A 26,576-nucleotide genomic window follows, 5' to 3' on the forward strand; every position below is an offset into this window, starting at 1 on the left:
TCTATGGACAGTGAAAAAAATGCGTTTGCAACTCTGGATGCCCTTTATAATTTTAAAGTCGTGCCTTTTGGTCTTTGCAATGCGCTGGCCACATTCGAGCCTATGATGAATTCACTTCTTCGTGGCTTCAAATGGTCAACCTGCTTGTGTTACCTAGACAATGTCGTTTTTTCACCAACATTTGACAGCCATATTCAGCGTCTCTCCACCATTCTCGAGGTATTCCACAATGCCAGCCTCCAGCTCAACTCCTCAAGATGGTGTTTCGGACTCAGCCATCTCGTCAATGCGGTGGGTGTCCTGCCTGATCCTGAAAAAGTTCACACCGTGAAAAATTTTCCTATACCTTGTTTGGTTAAAGACGCATGAAGCTTCACTGGATTGTGCTCCTATTTCCGCCATTTATCCGTAATTTCGGTGACCATAGTGCATTCCCTTACTGCGCTCCTCAAAGAAGACATTACTTTTACACGGGGCTTGCTCCAAGCTGTTGTGTTTTCAGCACTTAGCGATGCCCTCACGATTATTCTTATTTTAGCGCATTTTGATCCTACTGCACCCACAGATGCCATCGAACATGGAATCTGTGCTGCCCTCACCGAGCATCAGTGCAGACAGGACTGCATTATTGCGTATGCTAGCCATCTCCTGTCTGCACCGGAGAAGAATTAATCACAGAACGAGAGTGTCTTGCTCTTGTCTGGGCTGTAGCCAAATTTCGTCCTTACCTGTTTGACCGCACCTTTACCGTTGTAACTGACCATCATGCCCTCTGTTGGCTTTTTTGTTCAGAGACCCTACTGGCCACTTTGGTTGTTGGGCTCTCTGCCTCCAAGAATACTCCTTTTAGGTAGTGTACAAGTCTGGTCAACCTCATCAAGATGCTGATTGCCTATCACGGCATCCTGTGGATTCCCCTGATGTCACAGAGAAAGACATCGACGTTTATAGCTTGTCCATCTCGGACCTGCTTAATATAGGTGATGAATAACGCCACGACTAGGCTTTACGTTCTATCATTGAGAGTCTTAGCTCTGCCACACCCAACACTTTACTCCACTTGTTCTGCCTTCACGACAGCACCTTATAATGCCACAATATGCACCCTGATGGCTTGAACGCCTTATCGTTGTGCCTGCCCATCTGCCGTTAGCTGCTCTCCGCCAGCTTCATGATGAGCCAACCGCAGGTTACATTGGTGTAACCCGTACTTATGATCGTGTCAAGCGCCGTTTATTCTGGCCTGGGCTCTACCACTCCGTGCAATGATTTGTCACTAGCTGTGACCAATGCCAACGGCGCAAGTGGTCAGCTATGATTCCAGCCAGTCTGCTTCGTCCTATTGACATCCCCACCAAACCGTTCTTTCATGTTGGGCTTGACCTTCTTGGTCCCTTACCAACCTCGACATCACGCAACAACCAACTAAGTGACGCGATACGCCATTACCTGTGGCTTCCCAACCAGCTGAGTTACGGATGTCATTGACTTTCTTCTTTGTGACATCATCTTGCATCACGGCGCTCAACAGCTTCTGACCAAACAAGGCAGATACTTTTTGTCCCGCGTCATCGAGAACATCCTTCGTTCATTCTCTACCAGCAACAAGCTCACGACCGCTTATCACCGGCAACTGAATGGGCTCACACAGCGCCTGAACTGAACTATGACATACGCTTTCAATGTACATTAATTACATCAGACATCCACGATTGGGATGCTACTTTGTTGTTTGTTACTTTCGCCTACAACCCGTCCAGGCATGACACAAGTGGCTACTCACCATTTTATCTTCTCTAAGGATGTGAACCTTCTCTGCCTTTGAATACTTTATTTTCCGCTGCTCTATGCTCATCCACTACGTACATTCGCAATGCCATAGCATGCGCTGATACATATAGTTTTACATTCGTTTATGGGTTACAAAGCAATATATGCGAAGTTTCGCTATTTATTTAACATACCGCGACCCTAATTTTGGTTAGAACGGACTTTGGATATAACGGGCCTTTTCACTGGATTATCGTAGTCCGTTGTCAAGAACGTCAACTATATTTGTAAACATTTGCCTCGCAAATATACTGTGATGACATTTTACGCAATTTAAGTGGTGACAAATTGGATTTGGGCATTCTTTGCGCTCTGTTGGCATTACAGAGGTAGGTAAAATGGGTCTAATGTTGTCAGATTTCATTGATGTGGGATTGCAGTTTAGTCACATTTCATTGTCGAGAGATACAAAATGCATTGAACCCTATGGGCATTCGCCAGGATATGAAAATCTTTTTTTTGTGGCGAGGATTTTGTTGTCTCAGGCTTTCTTTATCATGGGGTTTGAGTGTATGCGTGTGCACTCACCGTCTCCTGGCACAGTAAGAGCACCAATACACCTAACAAGTATACTGACAGGCCTCCAGAGCTATTTGAGATGTGCCTGTGGCAATTTGAGCTCTTACTGGCAGTAAAAAGCATGCATTCATTTTCTTGAACTGCCGAATTTTAGGGGTGTTTTCGCGGTCCCTAGGAAGTGTGAAAAATCTGATGCTGACTATTTTTTCCAAATTGCCCCCTCGAAAAGAATGACATCTAGACATGGTCACTGTCGCTGTCAATTCGCTGGTCCTCCTTGCACACCACTGCCTAACTGCCACACATATCCATTATAAAGTAAAAGCATGTCGATTCGATAAATTAATTCCGACTTGCCAGAGGACGTGATCAAACGTAATTATACATTATTCAATGACATCAATTGCTTTTTAAATCAGAAGTGATTGGTTGTGCACCAGTTAATTCAAACAAGTCTTGAAATGCAGCGAGCAGTGCTGCGAACATGCAGCACAGAAGTGGTGTTACCTTACAACTGAAACAAAGTGGTGGCACACTTGGAAATGAATAATTTTATAATGGGAACCAATGTAGGGAACTATTTTGGAATGCTTCATTTTTTTTTTTGAAGACTTGTGTGATTGTGACAGTGCTTTCGACAGACAATGGTTTCACATTTCTGACAATGTGGCGAATGAGTTGTTCCCAGCTACCTCACTGGCAATAAAGGAATTAGAAAATGTGTGTAGTATCGGAAAAGCACAGACGAAACCACAAGTGTCGTGCTGTCACCTCTACTCCTCTGTGAAGGATGTCAGCAGGCCCTTACCGCTGCCAGCACATCTTGTTGACAAGAATTACAGCTTCCATGAAGACTATTTCATACAGAAAAGAGGATAATAGATTTTTTCACTATACAGGCATGCTGGTCTAGCAAACATTTGTTGGTGTTCTTCATCCATTCTGTAATTCAACATTCAAAACTCTAGCATTTCTTCTTGTCCTGTAAAATCTCATGCGCTGATTGTGACCGTGTTTTTGGATTTGGTAAGCTTCAATGACCTATCGCATTGTATCGCCGACAAAGTGCCGTCGGAGGAAAAGGAACGCTGTATTTCCGAGGGAGTGGATTCCCTTTTGAAAGCAGGTGAGAGGCCATGCAAAGGTGGTGAACACTCACTATGCCCAGTCATTCGCTATTTCCGTGAGCATGACCTTAACCTTCTACAGGCTGATAAAGAAAGTCGTTTTGTGGTGCTACCGCGTGGATTGTTCTCGGAAAAAGCTATGCAAGTGGTTGACAAGGATTTCAAAAAAGTAATCCTAAAACCCCAAAAAGTCAAGACATGGTCTCGAGGAGCTCAGCTTGGAAAAGTTAGGAAAGGAAGTATGCAAGACAAAGACAGACAGGCTGACCATCTTCTTTGCAGCAAAGACCTACAAAGTTGTTTGCCTTCTTAGAGCCATTGTGACGGAGAAAGGTAACTTGGCAGCAACAGGTGGGACTGTATCTACAACGCCAGTTAAATACTCTAGTTACATCAGACCCTTTTGCCGTCAGATCTTCGGACTGTGTCATTGACTTTTTGCGTGAACAAGAGCCTGTTGCTAACACAGCGTTCTCCGTGGACACTCAAGAACTTTTCTATTCAGTGCCACATGCCGAACTGTTTGTAAAGGTTTGTGAGCTTATGGAAGAAAATGGAGCAGCCTCTTTCCAGAACGCTTGTGGCGTCTCTGTTCTCATTCCTGCAGCTTATAACCATGTACAGTCGACCAAATAAGTTTACGGACCAAGAGACCTGACAAAAAGCGGAACATCTCCGCAGCCTCCAAATGCAGCCTGGTATTCCCATTTCCAGCCTTTACTGGTATATGCGAACAACATTGTGATGTACGGTTTTACTGGCTACTTTTAAAGGCTGCTCATATATTTAGCATTTTCTGAGACCCTGTGGTCCGTAAACTTTTTTGGTCGACTGTACTTGTCATCGACATTCAATGAATTTGAGGACACTTTGTCCAAAAGAACTGAATTTATATTAGGTTCAACGTGTTACCCGTATTGTGAAAATTTTTTTTTTTCTAAATTTGACAATGCTTTGAGTTGCTCGTTGGTTGACTATAGGGTGACAAAGGTCTTCAGGTGATGATTTTGAAATTTTGTTAAACCTGAAGAATTCTACGGACTTAGATGTGGCATCATATGACATTTTTAACTCATTCAAAGCATGCAGCAAAGCTTTAAATTTCCCTAAGGAACTGGCATCAGATAATGCAATAAGGTTTTCAGACTTGAAACTGACCTTTCTAACACCGGACACGTTTGCTGGATGTATGCCCCCTGCACTAAGAACCAGCCTCTACCATTTGCGTCTTCACATTCAAAATTAGTAAAGCGAGGCATAGTAGCACTATGTTTTAATAATCCCCTCAAGAAAAGCTGCCACCATTCAATGCAGCAAAGTTTTGATGAGCAGATCCAGCATCTAAAGGCAGCTGGCCTTCCTGATAACACTTGAAAGGCAGTAGCCTAAACTAATTTGAACAGGTTGAAAAAAGAAACGGAGGGTAGGGTACACACACGTGGAAATGAGGAATGTAAGTGAGTGGAAGTTATTCCTTACATCCACAAGCTTTCACACAACGTGAAAAAAGTTGCCACTAAACATAACATACCGTATTTACACGATTGTAAGTCGACCTCTTTTTTAAAATCTGAAAATCTGAAGTGGGGGGGTCGACTTACAATCAGAACCAAAACATGGCACCGCAAAAAAAAAAAAAAGCGACATCAATGGGATATCAGGGGAGCTAAAACGCAGTTTCAATGTTATGCTTGCTCTACGGCCCCTCCCGTAGCTTTCCACTATCCCGCGTGTTTGTTCGCTTTTCGCAAGGGTTTTTCAACATTTTTGAGAGTTTTACAACACACACAGCACTCATGTGGGGGTGTAGATAGTTCATGGAAGTGCTGCTGTTCTATTAGCGGCGGTACCCTCAGAACAGCGGCACTTGCGGGGAGTATAGATAGTTCATGGAAGAGCAGACACCGCTCGCGGCTCGCGCACTACAGCTCACGTGTTTCTCTTTCCCTGTAGCTCTTTAGTTTCATGCGTTCGATTCGACTGCCGGCCACGTGCTGCTTCTGTGCTTCCTCAGTTGTCACGAGTGCTCCGAGTCCACTAAACATTCGGCGCATGTTCACAGCGGTGTTGAAGAGGGCTGCCATCCTTTACGCTGAAGATACAAATAACTGCGTAGCGGACTGCAAGTTTGATGTTTCTTAATGGGTGGTGCGAGAGTGGCGACGGCAGCGAAGCAAAATTTTCACCTGTGACGGCAAGCGAAGAGGTTTCCGTGGGCCGAAGTCGAGACGCTTTCCAGAGCTGAAGGCCAAGCTTGCAGCGTTCGTTGTCGAAATGCGTGATCGGTCCCTGCCAGTGAGGTATGACATGGTCATGAGATAAGCTTGGATCTTCGCATTTTAAGGACCTGCTCCGCCGTGAGTACGAGTGGTTGGCAGCAGAAGACCGCGAACTTACGCCAACCGGACATGTTAAAAGAGCCTCCCTGACGGCTCTGAGTGGTTGGGTGCTTTCGGCGTGGACTTATGTATGTATGCAAATGGCACTTATGTATGCAAATGTGGAATTTCGCTGGACGGCGACGTGCTGTTGGACCGTAGCAGCACTGAGTAGTAGTAGTCCAGTGACCATGCCAGCTACTAATAAATTTTCGTTATGGAATGCGCCTGCGGGTATGCTTTCTTTTTTTTTTCCTGTCACATGCGATATGGGGGAGTCGACTTACATTCGTGTAAATACGGTACGAGTTGTGTTCTCGGTGCCATGTAGGGTTTCAAGACTTTGTGCCAGGATTGAAAATTGGAAACCTTAGAGCCTTTGCACTAATTTCCATGTTTCAAAATTCACAGACTGCACCACCAATGTTGTTTATCGCATACTGTTGTTGTGTGGTAGAGTGTACATCGGACAGATGGGATGCCGTGCCAATGTTCGCTTGAAAGAACATGAAACGTCTTGTGTCAGGTGAAGGGGCAAACTTGGCGACTCACTGCCGAACTTGCCATCCTGTTTATGAAGATACCCAAATTATTGATAGGGGAGCCACGAAATGCAAGAGAGGTCATTGAAGCTTACCAAATCCAAGAACACAGTCACAATCAGTGCATGAGTGCACTCTCCTTACTGCTATCTTGCAAAGAAGTGGCGTTTTTTGAAAAATGTCGTCTTTACAATGTGTCATTCACCGATGTTTCTGATGTTTTTTATGACTGCCTGGTTTTGTATGGCGTATGTGCGCATTGGTTTTCCTTTCTTTTTGAGCCAAATGTTTCATTAAACTTTGCTGCTAACCCCAGTGTGTGTGGTTGTCATTTCTCTCCTCTTGTGTACGTGTCTTCGAAGGGTGGGTTTCGTCATTTGTCAATCTATGAACACGGTTTCTAAGATGGATTAAGTTCGATTGAATTCGCTTGCTGAACGCAAAGTACCAGATGGCAACAGCTACATGGTTGCCACTGAAGGCACGCGTACTGCTAAATTCAGCTACTTTCAAAATTCCAACTTTGGAGCAGGTTGATTCAGCCTGGATCGCTTGGCGTAGGATGGTGCAATTGGTGCAGCGCTTCCACCCTTAGGTAAACAGCTCCATTCACATTTTAAAATATTAGTCTTCTTTTTACCCACCTTACAAAGGCCATCATCTCCTGCACTAAAGAGGATCTGTGAGGTTTTGTCAGCAAATGCAACAGCATTGACATCTCCATCATGGGCACGTATCTGTAAGAAAAAGGTACTTCAGGTATAAAGGACACAAATTACATTCTATGTGTTGTGTAAGTGTAAGCAATAAACTCTAGTGTGGTTGAGGAATAGTTTGTGGTATACGCTGATTCTGAAAGTGGAACTAAAATCAAATGGCTAATGTACATGCAATGTCATTGGCATGGCATTACATAAGAACTCGAAGAAGGTGGCAGGGGCAAGAAGGGCAACCCACTGTTGAGTTAAAATGCTAGTTTGCCTCAATGTTGATATCCTATAGATCACACAGCTGAGCATGAAAGTAAAGCCTTTTGGAACAATGTTATATGGCCAACCAAACATAAGAACTCCGAATAGCTGGGCAAGCTTTGTGTTTTTTCACAATTAATTATGCAATCTAGAGTGGATGCTTGGGAGCTTTGATGGTTTTGCAGTTAGCTGGCATGCAGTGAATGTGTCAAAGGCATGTGGGGGGGGGGGGGGGATCGAGAGGCTTGGACCTCCGTGAAGGATACTGCTCCTGTGCATTCCTTTGACCACAAAGCTCCACATAATTCACTTTATCATACAGCTTGCTCCGCACTTTTTTTTAAACGAGTTGGCATTGTATAGATCACTCTACAGCTCCAAAATTCAAGGTGTTAACAAGTTATGGGACTGGCTTATCCTGGAAACGGTGTAATAAAAACGATGATGGGCACATACATATCCTCACAAAGGTTTTTAATACGGAGTTTTAGATTCTGCATGCAGAAATTGATTTGGGTACCCAAAGGCACCTTTGTGTACGGTGGTTTGCGTCCCCTAACTTTTCGTACACAAAATCTAAACACTCTAATGCACTAACACAACCTTTGGAAAGAATGTGAGGTGGCATGTCCTTCCTCGGGCAATTGGGGATTGAGGGTGACAGAGCAAGGAAAGAGAAGCAGTGAAACAGTGCGACATACAAAGGCACATGACAAAAGTAGTGGAAGTTGTGTGGGTGTGTGGGTAATGCAACAGTCTTATTTCTTCAAGCAACAGTCGCTCAAGTATAGCACAAGAATTTGTGACTTCTTTTACATCATTCACCTACCAGATGACTTCACTACCACTGCCACTGTTACCATTTTCCCCGTTCCCAGTGAAACCAATGGTTGCTCATCACCTGCTTCCATCTTTTTCAATAGATGTACAGTCAAAGCTCATTGTAACAGTGCTGCATCCAACAGGAAAATACTTTTGGCATAGCCAATGTTCGTTATATGCATGTATCCCTTAGACACTCATATCGGTGATAAACATTTTAGATTTACTTTGTCATATCTAATAATTCCTTATTTCCATGTTCGTTACATTGAGCTTTGACTGTATTCTGAGACAATGAAGTCACCAGTGCTTCACCAAAAGATCTGTTTCTATGAGATCTGTTTCCTCTTCCTCTACAGTTACTTGGCAATTAAGGAGATGTACTTACAATTATGCATGTATGTATTACAGCTTTAAACCATGCCTTCAAAGAAAACAAGAATGCTGAAGACAAGTGGCACTAAATTAGTAGATTTTGAATGGTTCTGTAGAATTAAACTGTTAGCTCACCTGCTACACACATTACAGTATGTAGTAAAGTGACACAGCACCTCTCCCTTTCACATGCAGTAAACATTTTACATCCTAAAAATGTTGCAAAGCACTTGGTTTTAAAACCCTTAAAACTTAATCCCTTATTGGAGAAACCAGGATGATGCTGCAGATATTCAACCAACTTGAACTCAACCAACGTGAACAAGTACACTTGAATTAAGGTTTAAAGATACGCCAATGCACCATAAGAGGACTTGACTAAAAGCATGTTGTTGTCCACTGTGTAGGAGCAAGTCACACTATTTTACTGTGACAACACTGAAGAGCTTGAAACAGGTTTCACTTTGTTCATCAATCTGTTCCGCTATGCTGTGGAACGGTAGTCATTGCCCTGATTGAAGGATACTTTATTTAGTATAGGATACAGCAACATTTTATGCATGCAACATTTTACTGCAACAGTATTTAAGTCATCATGCTGTCACTGTGCCATCACTATCACCAAGCCACCGTTGCCACTGTGCCACTGATGTCAGCGTATCGCTGTCATAGTTTCTTATCATGCTGCTGCTGTCTTCATGACTGTCGTCATGTTTACATAATTGTCATGCTAGCACTGTCATTTTTAGGTACAGTTTGAGGAATCTGCACAGAATGGGAGGAATATTGCACAAAAGCAGGGGCATTGGGAGGAAATAACTGTTGCGACAGTGAGTTCAGACCCATAGGAATTTATTATTATTATTTGTATTGTCAAAGTTCATATTATTGAAGATTAGCTAGTTTCATTTTCAACGAATTCATTTTTAAGATTAACCAATTCATGTTTTACAGAATTTATGATGCAGACGACATAGTTGCATTAATAGATAGGAAGTTAAAAAGTGGCGACTTGGACTTTCCTAAACACTATACAACTTCCTCAACAAAAGTTTACCTTTAAATTTGAGTCAATTTAAAACTAGTAAAGTGCTCCATTGAGTGGCTAACAATGCAATTTTAATTGGATCTTACAGTGCAGTGGCATGTCGAAATTAAAATTTATTCTGCAAAAAAAAAAAAAAAATTGCAAGGAGGCCAGGTAAAAAGCTGTAAAATCAGCTTGAGGAGTCCTGACCTCCCATCATACAGAGAAACACAGTGGCATGCGGCGAAGGCGATACACATTTATACAGAAGTTGGCTCATCTTTTAAACCTTGGCTAAATTTAGTTAGAACACCCTGTAGTGTAACATATTACATTAAAGTTTGACAAGTGCAAGTTGGAAACTTCAGAAGCATATAATCAATCTCACAGTGATGAGCCCTGTAATATTTTTGAACCAAATATATAAATGAGTTGCTAGACAATACTGTCATGAACATCTGAGTACCTGCAGAAGATCCTATGGTTTCATACAGGAGACTGCTTGTGCTTTCTAAAATCACCAATTTTTATGCATACTATTTCTATTTGCACTTTCAGACAAGATGGCCATTAGCCAGATTCACTTAAGTGCCATGACTAAACTGTGCCTTGGGCCGAAACAAAAGCCCAGAAATCTCATCACTGATTGGGCGATGGTACCATCTGGTGGCGTAAGATGATACCAATGTGGTAATATTGCGATGGGACACTGACACAAAACCTCGGTGCGATCACACATGGGAGCATGGGGAGCACTGTTCTGTGTGGCTATGGTGGCACAGCTTTGAGTGCAGTTCAAGCAACGAAAAGGAAGGGAAAGCTGCAAAGGCGTGGCAGTGGCAGCAATTTGATTGCAAATATTTCTGTTAATACATACAAAGCACATTAAAAAGCTTTTCTTGGAAAAGATTCAGGAGATGGCCCTTCCCCAAATTCTGCATTCCCAACTCAAAGAAGAATGGCACAAACAAATAGGGACAAAATAGTCCCTGTTTGTTTGTGCCATTCTTCTTTGAGTACAGATTGCCAACACACACAACAGTTAGTACTTCTAAATATTCCCAACTTTTCATAAGAAGAATTGCAGGGCCCTTTTAAGACAGAATGCACAGTAAAACCAGCACGCTTCATACCCTTAAGGAACGATGGTGCACCTCTCTGTCATATACATAGAGGCATGAGTCATTTGCTCTGAAAGAAACAAACAACAGACTAAGAATGCAAACACATACATTTGGCACATGGTCAGGACCATTGATAATTGGCCTAGATTACATACACAATTAAACCACGAACTTCAATGTAATGAAATTCTCAATATAATGAAGTATTTAATTTTTCATAACCTCTTGTCCATAGAACATCATGTATTTAGAACCTCAATATAACAAAGTGCATTAGTGTGCGATTCCAAGATAACGAAATTTCGTTTCTGCCACAAGAGAATGCCAAGACAATAAATGGAAACTTCAGCGGCCGCAGATGGTCAAATGATGTGCGAGCAAAGGGAAAGAGAGGGAGGGAAGCTCGTACCCGTAACGCAGCCAAGCATGAGCAAAAGGCGGGGGGGGATGATAGGTTGGCGCTTGCTTCGCGATTTGTGGTGCACGTCTCAGCTGTGGCTGTGCATGGCTGTAAGCACGGCTGAGCACATACGCAGCCGCGCACCCTGCTTAGAGGTAATCTGCCGCATGTTCAGAGTGGGCATGCCGAGACGGTGTGGCGTCATGTTAGCTGTCTTCCTACGCATTTAGCATTGGAGGTTGCGTAATCTCGAGTTTCAGTCCCTCGTTGGAGCGAGAGGCAGACGACGTATTGGCTCCCCACTGCCGGCGCTTTTCATGATAGAGTGGTCTCGGTGCGTGCGGGTGACGCTATCAGCTGCGGGGGCAGAAAGCACACGAAAGCGTGGCTGGTTTCAATTAATTTGTACCGCTGATGTGAAGATATTTTCCTTGTGGAATGAAACTGTATCATTTGTCGCTGACTCCCAAATTCATTAAATTGTTTTCTCATTCAAATTTTTTTTTTTTATTGCCCGATAATTCCTAAAATTCTGTGGCCCCTTTCCTTGTCAGAAAGATCAATCAGTGACTGTACTTATTTGCATAAGAGGTCGAATTTCAATATAACGAAGCAAATTGCCGATTTTACCTACTTCGTTATATTGAGGTTTAACTGTATGTGTTCTTGGTTTTATTTAGGCACATGGGATGCTCCATAATGTACGACTCTGAATGTGCCCCTACCAAGACTGGTTTCCCATCCCCTCCAACCAAACAACCACAGAAATATTGCAAAGGGGAGATTTAAGAGATTTAATTTTATATACCCCAGTTGAAAACATTTCAAGATGCAGCAGGAAGTTGATTTTCTTCTCCAACAGGTGGAGGCCATGATGAGTGAGAACTCTGCAAGGCCAATTACAGCCATTGCTTCAAGTGGCAGAGTCAACAGCCAGGCTTTCTGTGCACAATGTCATTATGTGCCTCTCCTAAGTAACGGATTTGCTTGCTCCCACACGGCCTGCACGACTCAGAGTGGCTGGCTGTGAACATTGACTTTAGTAAAAATTGAAGTTGGAGGTGATCTTATTCAACAGCACTAGAAAATAGTGCTAAAAGAAGCAATGTAAAAAATTTAGAATGAATATTTAGATTCTTGATTGAAATACTATCACTATTCTTGAAGTCATTATTATGTCCTCAAACACCTCGTGCTTCCGGCATGTGACCAGAGTTCTGTGGTCCTCTATGAATGGATAATACAATTTCAGCCATCAGCAGTAGTGTGGCGAGGTAACCACAATACATTTCAGGTTTTGGCCAGTACGGCGAAAAGATAAGCTTTACAATATGCGGTCAGCTGGCCCCTTCACTGTTGCCACAGCCTTTATGCCACTGGGACATGGCCTTGATTATATGTGCCTTTGACAGGTAACCTAGCCAACCTGCCAGCCCTGGGAGCACAGCTGGCACTATTTGGTCTATCCGCCCTTCCTTGCATCCCCATGTATTGCCATTCTGTGACAGACATACACACAATCTACAGTCTCATATGTTGAGCTGTGGAAACCTCCACACTGCCACACCAATGTTAACAGGTACGCTGACCTCAGAGAACAATGGCTACAGCAGTGATGAACAGCAACTCACAACACAGTCCTCTACACCTTGAACAATGATGGATGCTGTGGCATATGAGAAAAGCACAGACCAATATTAGTTTCAAAAATTTTCTGCTGGATAAGTATATTTCTTGGGCATGACTTGCATGAGAGATGTTACTGCAGCCATGAACAAAGTTGCTGCCATTTAATTTCCTGTACCTGTGCTATTGAAGTTCATGCACCCTCACTTTGATTGTTATGGTGATATCTTGACTTTTGAGTCCTGTTTGCCGCTATAGCTAGTAAATAGCAAAGAGCTTCTGGTTGAATATGCACATATTCCTAATTTCCAGTTGCTAACTTGTCTGAGGTCAGAGCTCCCAGCAAACAAGCATGGTTCAAATGTTGCAGCGATGAAATAAGTTCAGTGTGAGGACCTCTTCAGATTTAAGCAGTCCTGTGGCTTAGCTCTGGCTACCGCTGCATGCTCACTACTCACTGCAAGCAGCATTATAACAAAAACAAAGCCCATCAGTGAAATAATTGGTTCTCTGTTTTCTTTCTGCATAAACAACATAATAGCACAAATGGTTGTCAGTTAGCTAGTAGTAAAGTGCAGTCATTGATTACTTGCAACATGACTTGCCACTATTAGGTTTGACAGGTATTTCAGCTGAAGCAGGCCCCACACGATGGGTGCACTTAAGCTACTCATGTGCAGCTAAAGCCGAGACTACACGTACACTTGCGGACGTGCGCAAGCTCGTGTCTACGCGCCTTGCGCCTGCCGCGTCTCATGAGGAATGGTGGTTTGCGTCCACAAATACGCGCGATAGGGCACGCACACTGGGCTCACTCACAGACGCCACTTTGTACTTTGTTATTGACAGTGTTTGAAAATGCTTCGATATCTATAAACGTAATTGTTATATTTTTATAACTGTTAGATCAGCACATAAAGGAAAGAAGAAGCACCTTCTGGGATGATGTAAATCTGCTTCACTGAGAGTTGAATGTACTGCGCTGTATCTGTGTAGCCAGGTGCACCGACGTGAGGCATCCCAAGTGCACGATAACAGAGAGGAGCTATTCACTGAGATCGCACCACGTTTCGACACGTACGAGCCATGCCGCACCGTCTGTGAATGCGCGGGCGCATGGATGCGAGCTTGTGCGCGTCCGCACGTGTACATGTGGTCTAGGCTTAAGGAATACGACCGGCATGCAAGTTTTGACATACACATAGTCTTGTTTTCTGACTTTGCTAGAAGCTACTTCTAATGTGAAAATGTGTTCGCCCGTCTGAGAAACTTCGTTCGATTGATACCAGCACGTGCAATTTACGTGCAAATATGTGCCCTGGTCGTGCACTACTCATTCAAGCATAAGCAATGAGTTTCTGTAAGCAAGTCAAAGAAGTAAGAAAGTCCCATCCAGTCGAAACTCAATATAATGAAAGCTTATATAATGAATTATTTGATATAACGATGTAAATATAAATTTTGGCTGATCATGCTTTAATTCAATGGAGTATCCTCGTGCTACAGTCAAACCTGGATATAACGAAATTGAAAAAAGTTCGTAATTTTTCGTTATATTCAGGTTTTCGTTACATGCAGTTTCGGGTTAAGACTGGTAAGGATCATGCCAAAACGAAATAAAAATGCGACAGATATAATTGAAGTGAACTCGCCATTCAAAGAATTTATTTAATGGAGAAAAACTGCGTAATTTTTGCTTGTTTTTGCCCGATCGAGGCCACTACTCGGCGCTCCAAAGAAACTAAAGCATCCAGGGCTGCTTCATCGTCCTGCGAGCCGACGAAACGGCGCAGAACGTCCACCGCGTCCATCAGTTCCCTCGCGGGAGGCACCGCACAAGACGTGTCAGGCTCTGACGGACCGTCACCTTCAAGGCTATCTTTAACTATTTCAACAAGTGCCGCATCAGTCATCTCTTCCGTAGACACGGCGCCGTTGTCCACGAACAAAAAATCGCACAGTTCGACACCGTCGGGCACCCCACCGTTCATGCGTAGTTCATCCCACGCTTCTGCGACCTCGGGTGGGCTTGAAGGTTCGTCTTCAGGGACTGTGGCTTGAATGGCCTGATTTACCTGAGCCTTGGCAAAGCAATTGGCGATCACGTGATCCGACCTCTTGCCACGACGCAGCAAGCATTTGGATGCTTGGTAGATATCCACTTTCGTCGGCCGTTCAAGGCGGATGTCCAGGAGCATCTTTTGTATCAATCGACGGCGGTAGCAGAATTTAAAGCTGTTAATAATCCCTTTGTCTAAGGGTTGTATGAGAGAAGTGCAGTTAGGTGGCAAATACTGCAGCTCGACGTTTGAAAGCTGTAGGCCTTCCACATGGTGCGCGGAGCAGTTGTCAAGCAGCAAACAAATGCTGCGGCCTTGTCGTTTGACATCTTGGTTGAGCTCCTTCAGCCAGTCAGAAAAAATTGCCCGCGACATCCACGCTTTGGAGTTTGCCACATATTTTACTGGCATCCGCCTTGTTCCTTTAAAACATCTGGGCCGGGCATTGCGGCCAATAACCAATGGGATTCGCTTGTCGCTGCCATCAGTGTTGGCGCAAAGCAAAACTGTCACGCGGAGTTTACTTTGCTTTCCACCGTGGCAGTCTTCTCCCTTTGGTGACAACGTGTGGCTCGGTAACATTTGATAAAACAGGGCCGTCTCATCAGCATTATAAATGTCGGCAGCTTCATAGCGGCTGAAAATGCCGGGAAGCTTCTCGGCCACCCACGAGGCAGCAGCATAGCTGTCTGCGGAGGCAGACTCACCAGATATCACCTTTCCGACGACACCGTGCCGGCTTTTAAATCCTTGTAGCCAGCCGTTACTCGCTTTGAAGTCGTCGTGGCCCAGGATGCAAGCAAAATCTATGGCTTTCTGCTGCAAAATCGCGCCACTTATGGGCACGTTTTGTGCTCGTCTGTCCAAAAACCATGCAAACACGGCGTTGTCCACATCAGCATAGGTCGACGTCTTCATTCTTTTCTTCTTGGCACTTGTGCCCGACTCCATCGCAGTGCGGATGCTTTGTTCTGCAGCAAGAATGGTTGACAGGGAGCTGGCTGGTATATTGAAGCGGGCAGCGACATCCTTCTTTTTTTCGCCGGCGGTAACCGCATTCAAAATCGAGAGCTTATCTTCAAGCGACAAAACTTTGCGTTTCTTCACAGTGGAACTCATCGCAACGAACCGACACCGTAAACACACACCTGCACACGCACGTCAACACGTTGACGAAGAAGGCTTATGATAAGTGCGCCGCAAGACACCACAAAGAATTTGTCATAGTAGTGCCACCTAGTGTCAAGCTACAAAATGAAAGCTTAAAGGTTGCTACGCTTGCCACGGAGCGGCGCTAGCGGCGCTCAACATCATCATCATCACCAAGATTTGCTTGTTTGCTGCGATTGCAAGCGTTCTGCTCGCGGTTTACTTTACCTTTCGATATAAAAACTTACTTAAACAATATTCATTAAAGTTGCGCACTGCGCGGTCGAATTTCGGGCAAAGCATTACAAGATACAGCTCGATGATCTGCGCCGCGAATTCGTTACATCAAGGTCAACCGCCGCAACGCATTCGTTACATGAAGGTCGCCTATACATGGGCTTCAATGGGGGATGTGTTGGGGAATTGAAAAATTTCGTAAAATCCAGGAATTCATTACATAGAGGTCAAACTGTATAACAAAATAAAAATGCGGGATCCGAGACGATATCATTAGCGAAGTAAAATTTTGTTTGTACGTGCCTTAAATGATATATTCTGGTAGCAAGAACATCAAATACAGCCTACCGATATTTCAGATGCCTGATTATTCAGATCCACACAATTCCTGTGGCACCGCCACCTACCCGTAGCACCAATTTATAATGTTAATAACTGAAATTTCGAACCTCACAAGGTGTTTTGGACATGAACTGCACATGTGATGCCACAAACATGGCGGCCATGAACGAAATTGTGGTCATGTTGACTGGTATGAAACTGCAACTTTGATAGCAGATTCCCGATGAACAGGTGCTTGTTAGGCCTAGCAGCCTAAGAAGCGCACCTGTTGAAATGGCTAGTGACACGCCGTTGCGGAAATCTCGACGTCATTATATTTGCACTCGTAGACCTTATAAGTGATCGAGCATGAAATCAGACATGGAGGCTGGACTGGTGGCCATAGCAATGGAGTACGAATACATGTGCAGTCCCCTCCATGTCTGAAAAGTCTGTACATTTTGGCAAGTGGCCTGCCTTGGTTGGACAGCAGTCAGCAATCCAATGTTCCAATCTGATGTGACAATGCAAATCGCACGGTTACATATTAGTGACAATGCAGAGCACGTGCATTTAATTTATTGTTGTTCCTGTGCCTCATATCAGCAAGGCAATATGTTGACGGGTCATCAAAATTCGCAGGAGACCCTTTGCTGGCCCATTGGAGGCCCCTTGCTCGAGTCCGTTTCGGATTTTTTTTTTTCAATATCTGCATGCATGCTTCTAATGAATATTGGATATAATAAAGGTATTTTCATGGCCAGTGCGGCTTCGTTATAATGAGGTACGGCTATTTTTTTTTTTGTACTGTTAGAACAAAGGACACATTACAACAGATCAAATGTGATATTTGAGCAACATGAATACTTTATGCAACTCCTCCGAGAATTATATCACTGCGATTTTACTGCATAAGGCAAGAGCGGTGCAGCTAACGCTTGCAAATGAAGCAGATCTTTATCAGACGTTCCAATATAAAAATATATGAGAACTGCCCCTAAAACCAGACAATTTATTTTACAGAACAAAAGTGAATTTTCCTAGATTTGGTTGTTAACTAAACATTGTACAAAGAAAAAGCCACCTACCCTCCAAGAATGTCTTTTCCATCGCAAGAGAATTGCAAGGAGAAGATGCAAAACCTTCTATCCTCGGGACAAAGTGGCAGTGCCTCATGGACCTGGTGCTCTCCAAAAACGTTGCACAGGTGAACTGATAACAATGAAAAAGCAAGCAGATCATAAGTATTACAGCAATGTTTTGCCTGTTGTCCATTCAGCGATGTGTCAGCACAATCAGGGCCCAAAAGCATTGCAAAGGGTTGCATAAAAAGATTAATGCAGCCAAAAAGACTGCAGCATAACTGAAATTACAAATATGCGAAACAAAAGTGATAAAAAGTTTTCGAAAAGGCCTCTGAAAAATTCCATAGGAGTTAATTCAGTACAAGCCACAAAGCATTACAATTCCTCAGGAGGTCTAGGAAAGAACAAAACCAAACATACTATGGCAAAGTTTCACTGAAGTTTCATTAAAAGTTTCAACATTTAACTGAAACTAGATGTTTCACTAAAAACTTCATTCATAATGAAGTTTTCATGTCTGCATATCAAAACTAGGCTTTTCAAAGATGGTATAGGAATGTTTTCTGGTAGTTTGAAAGTTGCCTTTAACTGTTGGGCAAAACAAAGTAGAAATACAATTTTTTCTTGAGCACATTTTTAGCCATCTGGAGGTGCTACAAATTTCAAAAGTAGAACATTATTTTCAAAAATAAAAGAAATAAAAAATAACAATAAATCTGATTTCCAAAGGTAATATTGCACCTTCAGGTCAGTCACATGTAGATAACACTGGTCAGAGCCGTAACGCTGCTTGACTGAGTCAGAAAGGGGAAGAAGGTTAAGGGACTACCAACACCAAATTTTTGCCTGCAATTTTTTGCTTGATTACTTGCCAAATGGTAGTCCTGATGCGGAGTGTCGATTCCTGAACACTACAAATAACTATATCAGTTTCTAATACGACCACCATCGAACCTCATTTCAACGAAGTTGCATCCGATGTGAAAATTTTCTTTGTTCTATCCGATAATCACTATAACCATACATGGCAAAAAAATTTACATCATTATACCCCATAACTAATTATATCGAAGTTGCACAAAATATAATCAGGCTTTGTGGCAGAGGCTGTGTTGAGCAGGACTCTCCGCTACACCATGAAAAGTGGAGGTTGTTGTCACATAGTATCACAAACCAGTGATGTGCACACCAGTCAGCTTAGTGCAGTGGTTGCAAGCTACACTGTGTCACTAAAATCTTGGTGCATAACTGCCACTTCACTTCTTCGCATACACTATGGGTTAAGCCTAGTCCTCTCAGATCACTGGTCTGGGAACGCTGGGTGCCCCTCTCCCCCTTTTACAGCTACTGACCGATAATTCAGACTTGATTGGGACTGCCTAAAAGTCCGAATAATTGGGAGTCTGAAATATCGGATAAGTGGCCAAGAAAAGTGTACTTTATTCTCGGATGACCACTTTCGAGGGTACATTCACTTGTGCGTGACTAGTGTCAGACGCATTGGTGTCCATGAGCGATGGAGTTCTTCGCCAAGTCCCAAGCACGCTGTCTAATTACAGTGCCAGGAACACTGTCATCTGTCGATGAGTCCAGTATTAGTCACGCGAAATGTTGCAAAAGTGAAAGTAGCTTTGAAAGTGATCGCATAAGAAATTGCCCAAGTTTGTCAATGTGTTGCTGCATGCACATGTGCTTGCTTGCAACCTGGTCAGTTTGTATCTCTACCATTAATTGTCATGTTGTTGCTACAGATAGACAATAGTACAGTCAGTGCATGTAGCCAAATCTTCATCCCCTAGCAACATAACAGAAGTTGATCACACTGTAATAGTCAAATTATTGCTTTTTTTTGGGCGGGAACAGCAAATGTCTGGCGCTTCCATTATTTAACCACCACCCTCATCAGCACAGGCATTGAGGGTGAAGTTGGCACTGCTTAAAACAGCTTGATAAAGTTGCTGGGACACATGCAAGCTAACAAAAGCTGAACGCATGGAACCAACACCACCATCACTGCCTGGTGGAACAATTTGCACGACAATGCAGCCTTTACAATGGCTTGGCAAACTTGGCTTGGCTTGTTCTGGGCTTTGTGTGCAGTCTGTGCGGGATTGTAAAGACTCCGTTAGTTTCGGTTTTGAGAAGGTGCTGGCAATGAGGCCGATGACCATGCCAGCAACGTATCACAACCAAAATATTGCTGTTTCTGCTCGACTCTGATCAAATCACACATCATGCAGGCAAAGTCTGCATTATTGATTGAAGCACTGTGAGGTTTCGAAATTTCGGTTACTCTTTCACAAAAGTTTACTGAACCAGTGGTGGCGCCTCAAAGCAACCCGAATAATCGAACATGTCCAAATTATTGGTGTCCGAATAATTGGTGGACTGCATTATGCCATGTGCTTAATATACTCGGCTTTCACCGAAACGGTCACTACGTAGCCTGCAACCCTTGCAATGGGCTGACTGACCCAAGCATCAATGGTGTTGATACCACGTGACCAACCACCACCTCAGTTTTTCGTGATGCAAGGAGGCAGCTTGCTCACCTGCTTGTTCAACATACCCAAAGCTGTACTTCACTTGGTGTACATTTTGAACAGGTCGCATACAAGACAACATGATTACAATTAGACAAAAATGTTTGCGTCAGTACTCACATTGAAGTAACAATAATATATATATATATATATATATATATATATATATACGAGTCACTATGTGCAGACTACTGCTTTCTTTGTGTTCCTTTTTTCCCTGTTATTAGAAAGATGCCTGCTCAAAACACTTTGCTCACATTTCTGTCTAATCTAAACAGTCACAGAAAGGCTAAGCTCCGAGAGCAGTGAAATCATTACTGTCCTCTAGCATTTATCACAAGACCCTTGCCTCTACTGCGCTTGCTCAATATAAGGTGAAGTTAATGACATCATGATTGACCAATTTCGTGGACTTTTAGCTGTTTCTGCATTAAACATATACCTTGCAATAGACAGTTTTAGCAGAGCGTTGATTCGCTTATTTGATGAGCATGTCTCCCAGACACGTCAGCGATGCACTCTCAACTTGGATGTATAGCAACAAAGAAACTGAGTAGATGCACCTTCCCGCTCAGCCCAATCGGTTTTAAAGCAGAACGTGGGCAGCATTCTACACTCTGCTGTGAGTATACGCCCTGTACACATGCACATTAGTTCTCCACTAGTGTTCTGCTGAGCAGCTGCTGAGCACCTGCTTGGACCACATAAGGTCTGCAGTATCGTGCAAATAAAAATAAAAAAAAAGTGAGGATACACTGGCCTGAGCATAGCGGACCAATAATGCTCTGCTAAAACTGTCTAATATTCATACTGTATGATTTGGACAGTTTGTACAGCAAGCATAATTTATTTTATAAACAGTCTACACTGAACTAGAAAAAAGAATAAGAGAAAAAAAAAGAGAAAGGTCTGGATAAAAAAGATCACTAAAGAGCATACATTTCTCATGGTAAACCTAATGAATGAAAAAACTATGAAGGAATCCAGGCAATTTATGGGATAACAACATGCTTAAAACTAATGTAGATACTAATGATAGTTAATAAGCCAGCTGTAGCTTGAAAGTATAAACAAATTTAGCAATTCTACATAGCACTTTGCCATTAAAAATTCCACTAGGTCATTGCACACCCAACATGTTTTATGCGGGCTAAAACTATCATTTAAGTCATTTCTTCACAACTTTAAGCAACAAAATGTATACCTGTGAGTAAAAGCTTACGGACCACAAACTCGCTAAAACAACTTTCAAACGCACAAAATGAAATTGACGAGTTCACTGGAAAGTTCGCAATGCCAAGTTTAGACTAGAGTCCTCAATTTCAAGTTACATTCATAGGCAGAGAAGAAAATCCACTTTATCGCAGAATCCCTGGTCCATATACTCTTGCTCAGGGAAACACACATTCATGATAAAAACTGTTTCTGAGAAAGAACAAAAAAAAAAAAAACTGAATTACCCTGATCCCTTGGCGTGTAACCTGAAACTGAAGACGGCAGTTCAAGCAAATGCAATGCATTTGTCAGTTTTTGGTTATCTGCCTGAGTTGCCTGAAATTAGGTTTCTTTAACACAACCTCTGGCCCACATACTTTTGACCATAGGTGTACATTCACAATATATACATTGAATAGAACAGTTGCCCAGCACTCTGAACACATTAGGCTATAAAAATAACAGTGAATTCAAACTTCCATAAATATTTGTGAATCGTGCAGGATTTGTTTAAGCACTGGTAATAAGCCAAAGTGTTTTGAATGTTGTGCTGTCATTACTGGACCAGTCGACAAGTTTTGTATTACATTTTTTGTGAGTAGATGTAACATGAGGGGTTCAGGTGTTGTGGAATAGGAAGTGAAAGCTTAATAAAAATGATTTCCAAATATAGTCGTAAATGTTTTAGGACTTTAAAGCTTTAAAAATACTTCCAAATTCGAAAGCTTTCAGTAGATCTCGACAACTGCATTATATAGTTGCAAGCAAAGTGTTAAAGGGATACTATACATAAACAATAGATCAGCTTAGACTGGATAATCTTAAGGTATTCTTTAACCCTTTCGCTGTCGGACGTTTCTGGCCGTGACGCACCCCCAGTGTCGGCTTGGTTTCAGGGAACGAGCATAACAGGGAATGAACACAGCAATTTATTTTTGATTATAATTGGTATACAAATAACATAGTCAATGAAACATGCACATTTCAGTGTTCTGCAGCTGTTGTTAGTAAACATCATCATCATCATCAGCCTGACTATAAAATCCGTTCAACATCCGAATCTGACGATGCGGAACCCTCTTTCTCTCATGCGACTTTGTCCGAGTCCGAATCCAAGCTCGGCTCGTGTTCTGAATCGGAATTCAGCCACCGCTCCCATGAGCAGACGAAGGTCCCGCGCGCCGAGCCATCCGAAAGTAATCGCGCGCAGGGAGGATGCGCTTTCAGTCGCCCGCGCAACGGAGAGAAATGGGACGTTGCGTGATGAAGAAGACAGAGGGAGATGGAAAAAGGCTAAACAAAGTTCGAAGGGCTTTACGTTTACTGCTGCAAGTCGGAAGCGAGGGGGCCACTCAGCAAAGAGAAAGTGGGGAGTGGCAGTCGCACCGTACTCTTCAATACATGGACTAACATAGGTCGGGGCGAATATACGAACTTGTAGAAAGAGTCAACAGATAACGTGGCCAATCCAGGAGCGCCTGCTTTGCGCTCAGGCGCGAAATTTTGAACGCACGATAGAGAACGTACCGGTACGTCAGTGACACCGTGGGGGGGAAGCGCGATGACGTACCGGTACGTCAGTGACAGCGAAAGAGTTAAAAACTCCATTTTTGTCAACATTGCAGTAACATGTTGAATATTAGAAGATAAAATGGACAAAAAGTTCAATCTGCCTTTTTTAATTCCGTGCCAGAAACCCAGTGCCACTATGTCATATTTAAGAAGGATCGACGCTTGGGCAAGTTGGTATTGGTTGAACATCTTGAAGGGGCGGTGAAAGACGACGAAGACAGAAGGCAGGAACACACAGGGCAGTGCTATCGTGTATGTTCCTGCCTTCTGTCTCCGTTGTCTTATGCTGCTCCTTCAAGATGTCATATTAAATTTTTTTTAATATTTATCCTATTGCGGTTGACTAGAAGTTCTTGAAACTTCCCAAGTTCTGTCTAGCTCTTTTCGAGTACAATATAGTTTGTCATTACTGATAAAAATTTAACTAGACGGGAGCAGACACCGTAAAAATCCATAACCTCATGGCAAGATGGTACAGGAACTTTACAGTGGTGTTGCCACCCGCCTCTTATTTTTGCATCTCCTCTGGCCTACCAAGCCTCTTCCCTCTGTAAGAGTGTTTTTTTTTTTTGTTACTGTAGAAGGGTAATTTACTAATACAGCTCAAATTAGTTTTTCTCTTTAGTGTCTCTTTAGTAAGATATCATTTTATCAAGCAGGAATCAGACAACCAATAACTTTTTGAAGGTTCTTTTTCTTTTCTTTTTCATTGTGCAGTGGGCCTCAAGGGAGAGAAAAATTGTTAGTGTGTTGAGCAAGTCTTCTGGCCTCAGAGTACAGATTTGATTTTTCCCTTTTTTTTTTGATACACAGTGGCTGTTTAAGGAGCGGCACACTTACGATATTCTGACCAGCTTGAATACACGAAGCAGAGACCATCAGGACTGAAAAAAAAAAAAATGGAAAGAAGAGCAGCATTTAGAAGAGCAGCATTTACATTGACTGCAAGGTATGAAGATCTGATGTTGTTTCTTTCATACAGTAGTATGAAAGAAACATTTCTATATACATGATTTAGGACATCTTCCAAGTATATTTAAGCAATACTTCCATTAATGGAAGTGGCAGCATAGTTGTCACATTACATATTTTCTTTCACCAAGCAGAATTCACACATTGGGGCATGTAGCCTTTAATATTTCGTCATAGTATTAGTATTTTGGCTTCAGGACCCCTTTCTCAATACTTTGGAGAAAGGAGATTCAATAATATGATGTTTGCAGACTATGCTAGTCCACAGGAAATATTCAAAATCATGATTTTGAAATCTTGAATACATGACACATTTAACAAGCAACATTAAAGAATATGGTGGCTTTCCTTTTCTTCAATACCTAATGGGACAGCAAAAATCAAGTCACGCCATATTAGTAGATTAGCATTGTACAGCAACAAATGTACTGCAGTTGCCAAGAAAAATGTTTCCATAAGAAAGGAAATGTTGCAAACGCAACTGAGGAGCAGCACCACATCATTGGGAATAAGAGCCAACTACACATGGCATACTAGTATGAGCCACTACACATGGCATACTAGTATATAAACCCGACACTCTTTTCTCAACAGCAGTCAACCATTAAAAAACAAAAAGCAATATACATTCACTGTTGAAATGAAAGTGTAGCTTATCCACATTTATTTGGTTTTCCCACAGACTCTCTTTCTATTACCCCTTTCCCTTACCACCAGTGTAGGGTAGCAAACCAGGCGCTTGTCTGGTTGACTCTCCCTGCCTTGCTCTCTCTCTTTCCACAGACAGACTGACACTGCTTTTTAACACTGCTCTTTCAGCCCTAAATTTACCCTCTATGAAGCCTTCCAACTTGCCAAGAGTAGCAGACTGCCACCTCCCAGATTGCTGGGGTAGCTGCAGCAACAGCTATCGCAGGAGGTCATAGGGCGTGAGAGTGATGCAACGATACAAAGATATAGCATGTACTTCAATGTTCATGGACAATTTGAACAGACAAGGGGATGTGCTGCATTCATCTGAACTTTCCCCTTGAACTAAGACATATATGAACAAAGAACAATGACATATTTCCAAATGTGTAACTATCCCACTAGCTAAACAACACGTGTGCCTTAAGCTTTTTAAATCTCGAAGTTTTTTTTGTAAAGTGTACAAAATTTACCAATATTTTTTCATTCTATCAAATTATTGCACATTACATGCAGATTTGAAAGATATATGAGCTGTTTATCTTTTACGATCACCCCAAACAATGAAAAATATCTGACCTGAAATATAGGCTTTCCCTTAGCACACACTTGTTAGGCTTGAACATAATTATCTAAATATAGATTGATGATACCAAAAGGAATCGAGAGCATAGACGAATATGTTCAAGTGCCTAAATTCAAATTCACGATGCAAATTGAGTTGATGAGCATGGCTCATCTTCGGTGAGCAAAGAAGCAGTTGTGGCTTGACCCAGTACTGCTCGTCCTTGGCGATATTAGTACAAACAGCTAGGATGAGTACAGCTCAGGCTTGGTACTTAAAAGGCTAAATCTTAATTGTACAAGGACATGGTAAATACCACAGCTGCTTGGCTGCACCATTCTCAACAGCTAATTCCATCAGTTTGAGAAAATGGCAACAGACAAGCGGTATAGTAGCCTGTATGATGGAACAGTGAGGAATGGCATGTGTGTTCTTGACCTGTCATTTTCTCTCACAACATTGATGTTATTAACTTCATGAGATGACTGTACATAAATGTGTTTTCTCTAAAATAGACAGGTCTGAATTCAATCTTGAGTCTCCTCATGCAAAACATGAAACATTCTCAAATATACTGTTGGTTGCCAAGGGGTGAACAGAAACAGTAAAATCTCCACTTGCAAGCAAAGGTTAGTGAGCATAAATTAATATTTTGTGAGTAATAATAATCTGGTAATCAACATAAAGGGTTCCTTCACTTTTTAAACATGGTAAATAAACCTACTTGGCTGCCAAAGTCAGCCAAAACATGCTGACAACTGCCATGAGTCCTGACAAAAATAAACACACAGAAATCTTGTTGCTGATATGGCGCTTCCAGCTCCGATATGCCAATACCAAAGTTCAGCATAATTATGTATAGGCTGGTTCAGCATTGTAGGCATTGACCTTAACTACCACTACTTGACAAACAAAAAGCCTGGAATGCTCTGAAAGCATGGCAGGTACAATGTTTGATTTTTGACAACTCTGCTCATGCAAGATGTGTAAAACAATGTTGTCAGCAAGGATCTGTTGTACGGTGTTCTTTAACACTAGACATATGCCACGACTTTGTTCATTAAACAGGCTGAAAGGATGCTCTTTATCCACCACCATGATCATGAGTGACGTTGGCTAACACTCGCTGGGCTAGGTTTAGTACATGTACACAAAGACTCAAGACAGTAAACAATGCTACTGCGGCAGCTGTAGCTCAATTGGTAGAGGATTGCATGCGTCTTGTGGAACTTGCAGTGTGAATGCAGTGCAAAGCACCGAAGGGCGGGAAGAAGTGGTTTGCAGAAAGATGTCCAAACACAGGCACTGCTGTACAGCGCTTGTGTTTATACAAGTAAACAAGCTTAATGAGCTGAGGATAGGCCCAACGAGCATGAGGATGATAAGCCTAATGATAGGCTTAACGAGCATGAGGATAATGTCAGAG

The 26,576-nt window shown here is 42.5% G+C and overlaps 1 protein-coding gene across 5 annotated transcripts in view; it reads right to left on the bottom strand.

Moving 5' to 3' along the window:
* LOC126544054 (DDB1- and CUL4-associated factor 11) overlaps positions 1-26,576 on the bottom strand; it is a 107,072-nt gene that overhangs the window by 16,193 nt on the left and 64,303 nt on the right. For all 5 annotated transcript variants that reach the window (XM_050191252.3, XM_050191254.3, XM_055061623.2 and 2 more), the window contains 4 exons: positions 23,764-23,807; positions 17,597-17,720; positions 10,725-10,782; positions 7,041-7,133 (listed from right to left, as the gene is read on the bottom strand). In XM_050191252.3, coding sequence (XP_050047209.1) covers positions 7,041-7,133; positions 10,725-10,782; positions 17,597-17,720; positions 23,764-23,807 — 319 coding nt within the window. The remainder of the gene's footprint in view (positions 1-7,040; positions 7,134-10,724; positions 10,783-17,596; positions 17,721-23,763; positions 23,808-26,576) is intronic.

Source organism: Dermacentor andersoni, chromosome 1 (genome assembly GCF_023375885.2).
Source record: "Dermacentor andersoni chromosome 1, qqDerAnde1_hic_scaffold, whole genome shotgun sequence".
Classification (NCBI taxonomy): domain Eukaryota; kingdom Metazoa; phylum Arthropoda; class Arachnida; order Ixodida; family Ixodidae; genus Dermacentor; species Dermacentor andersoni.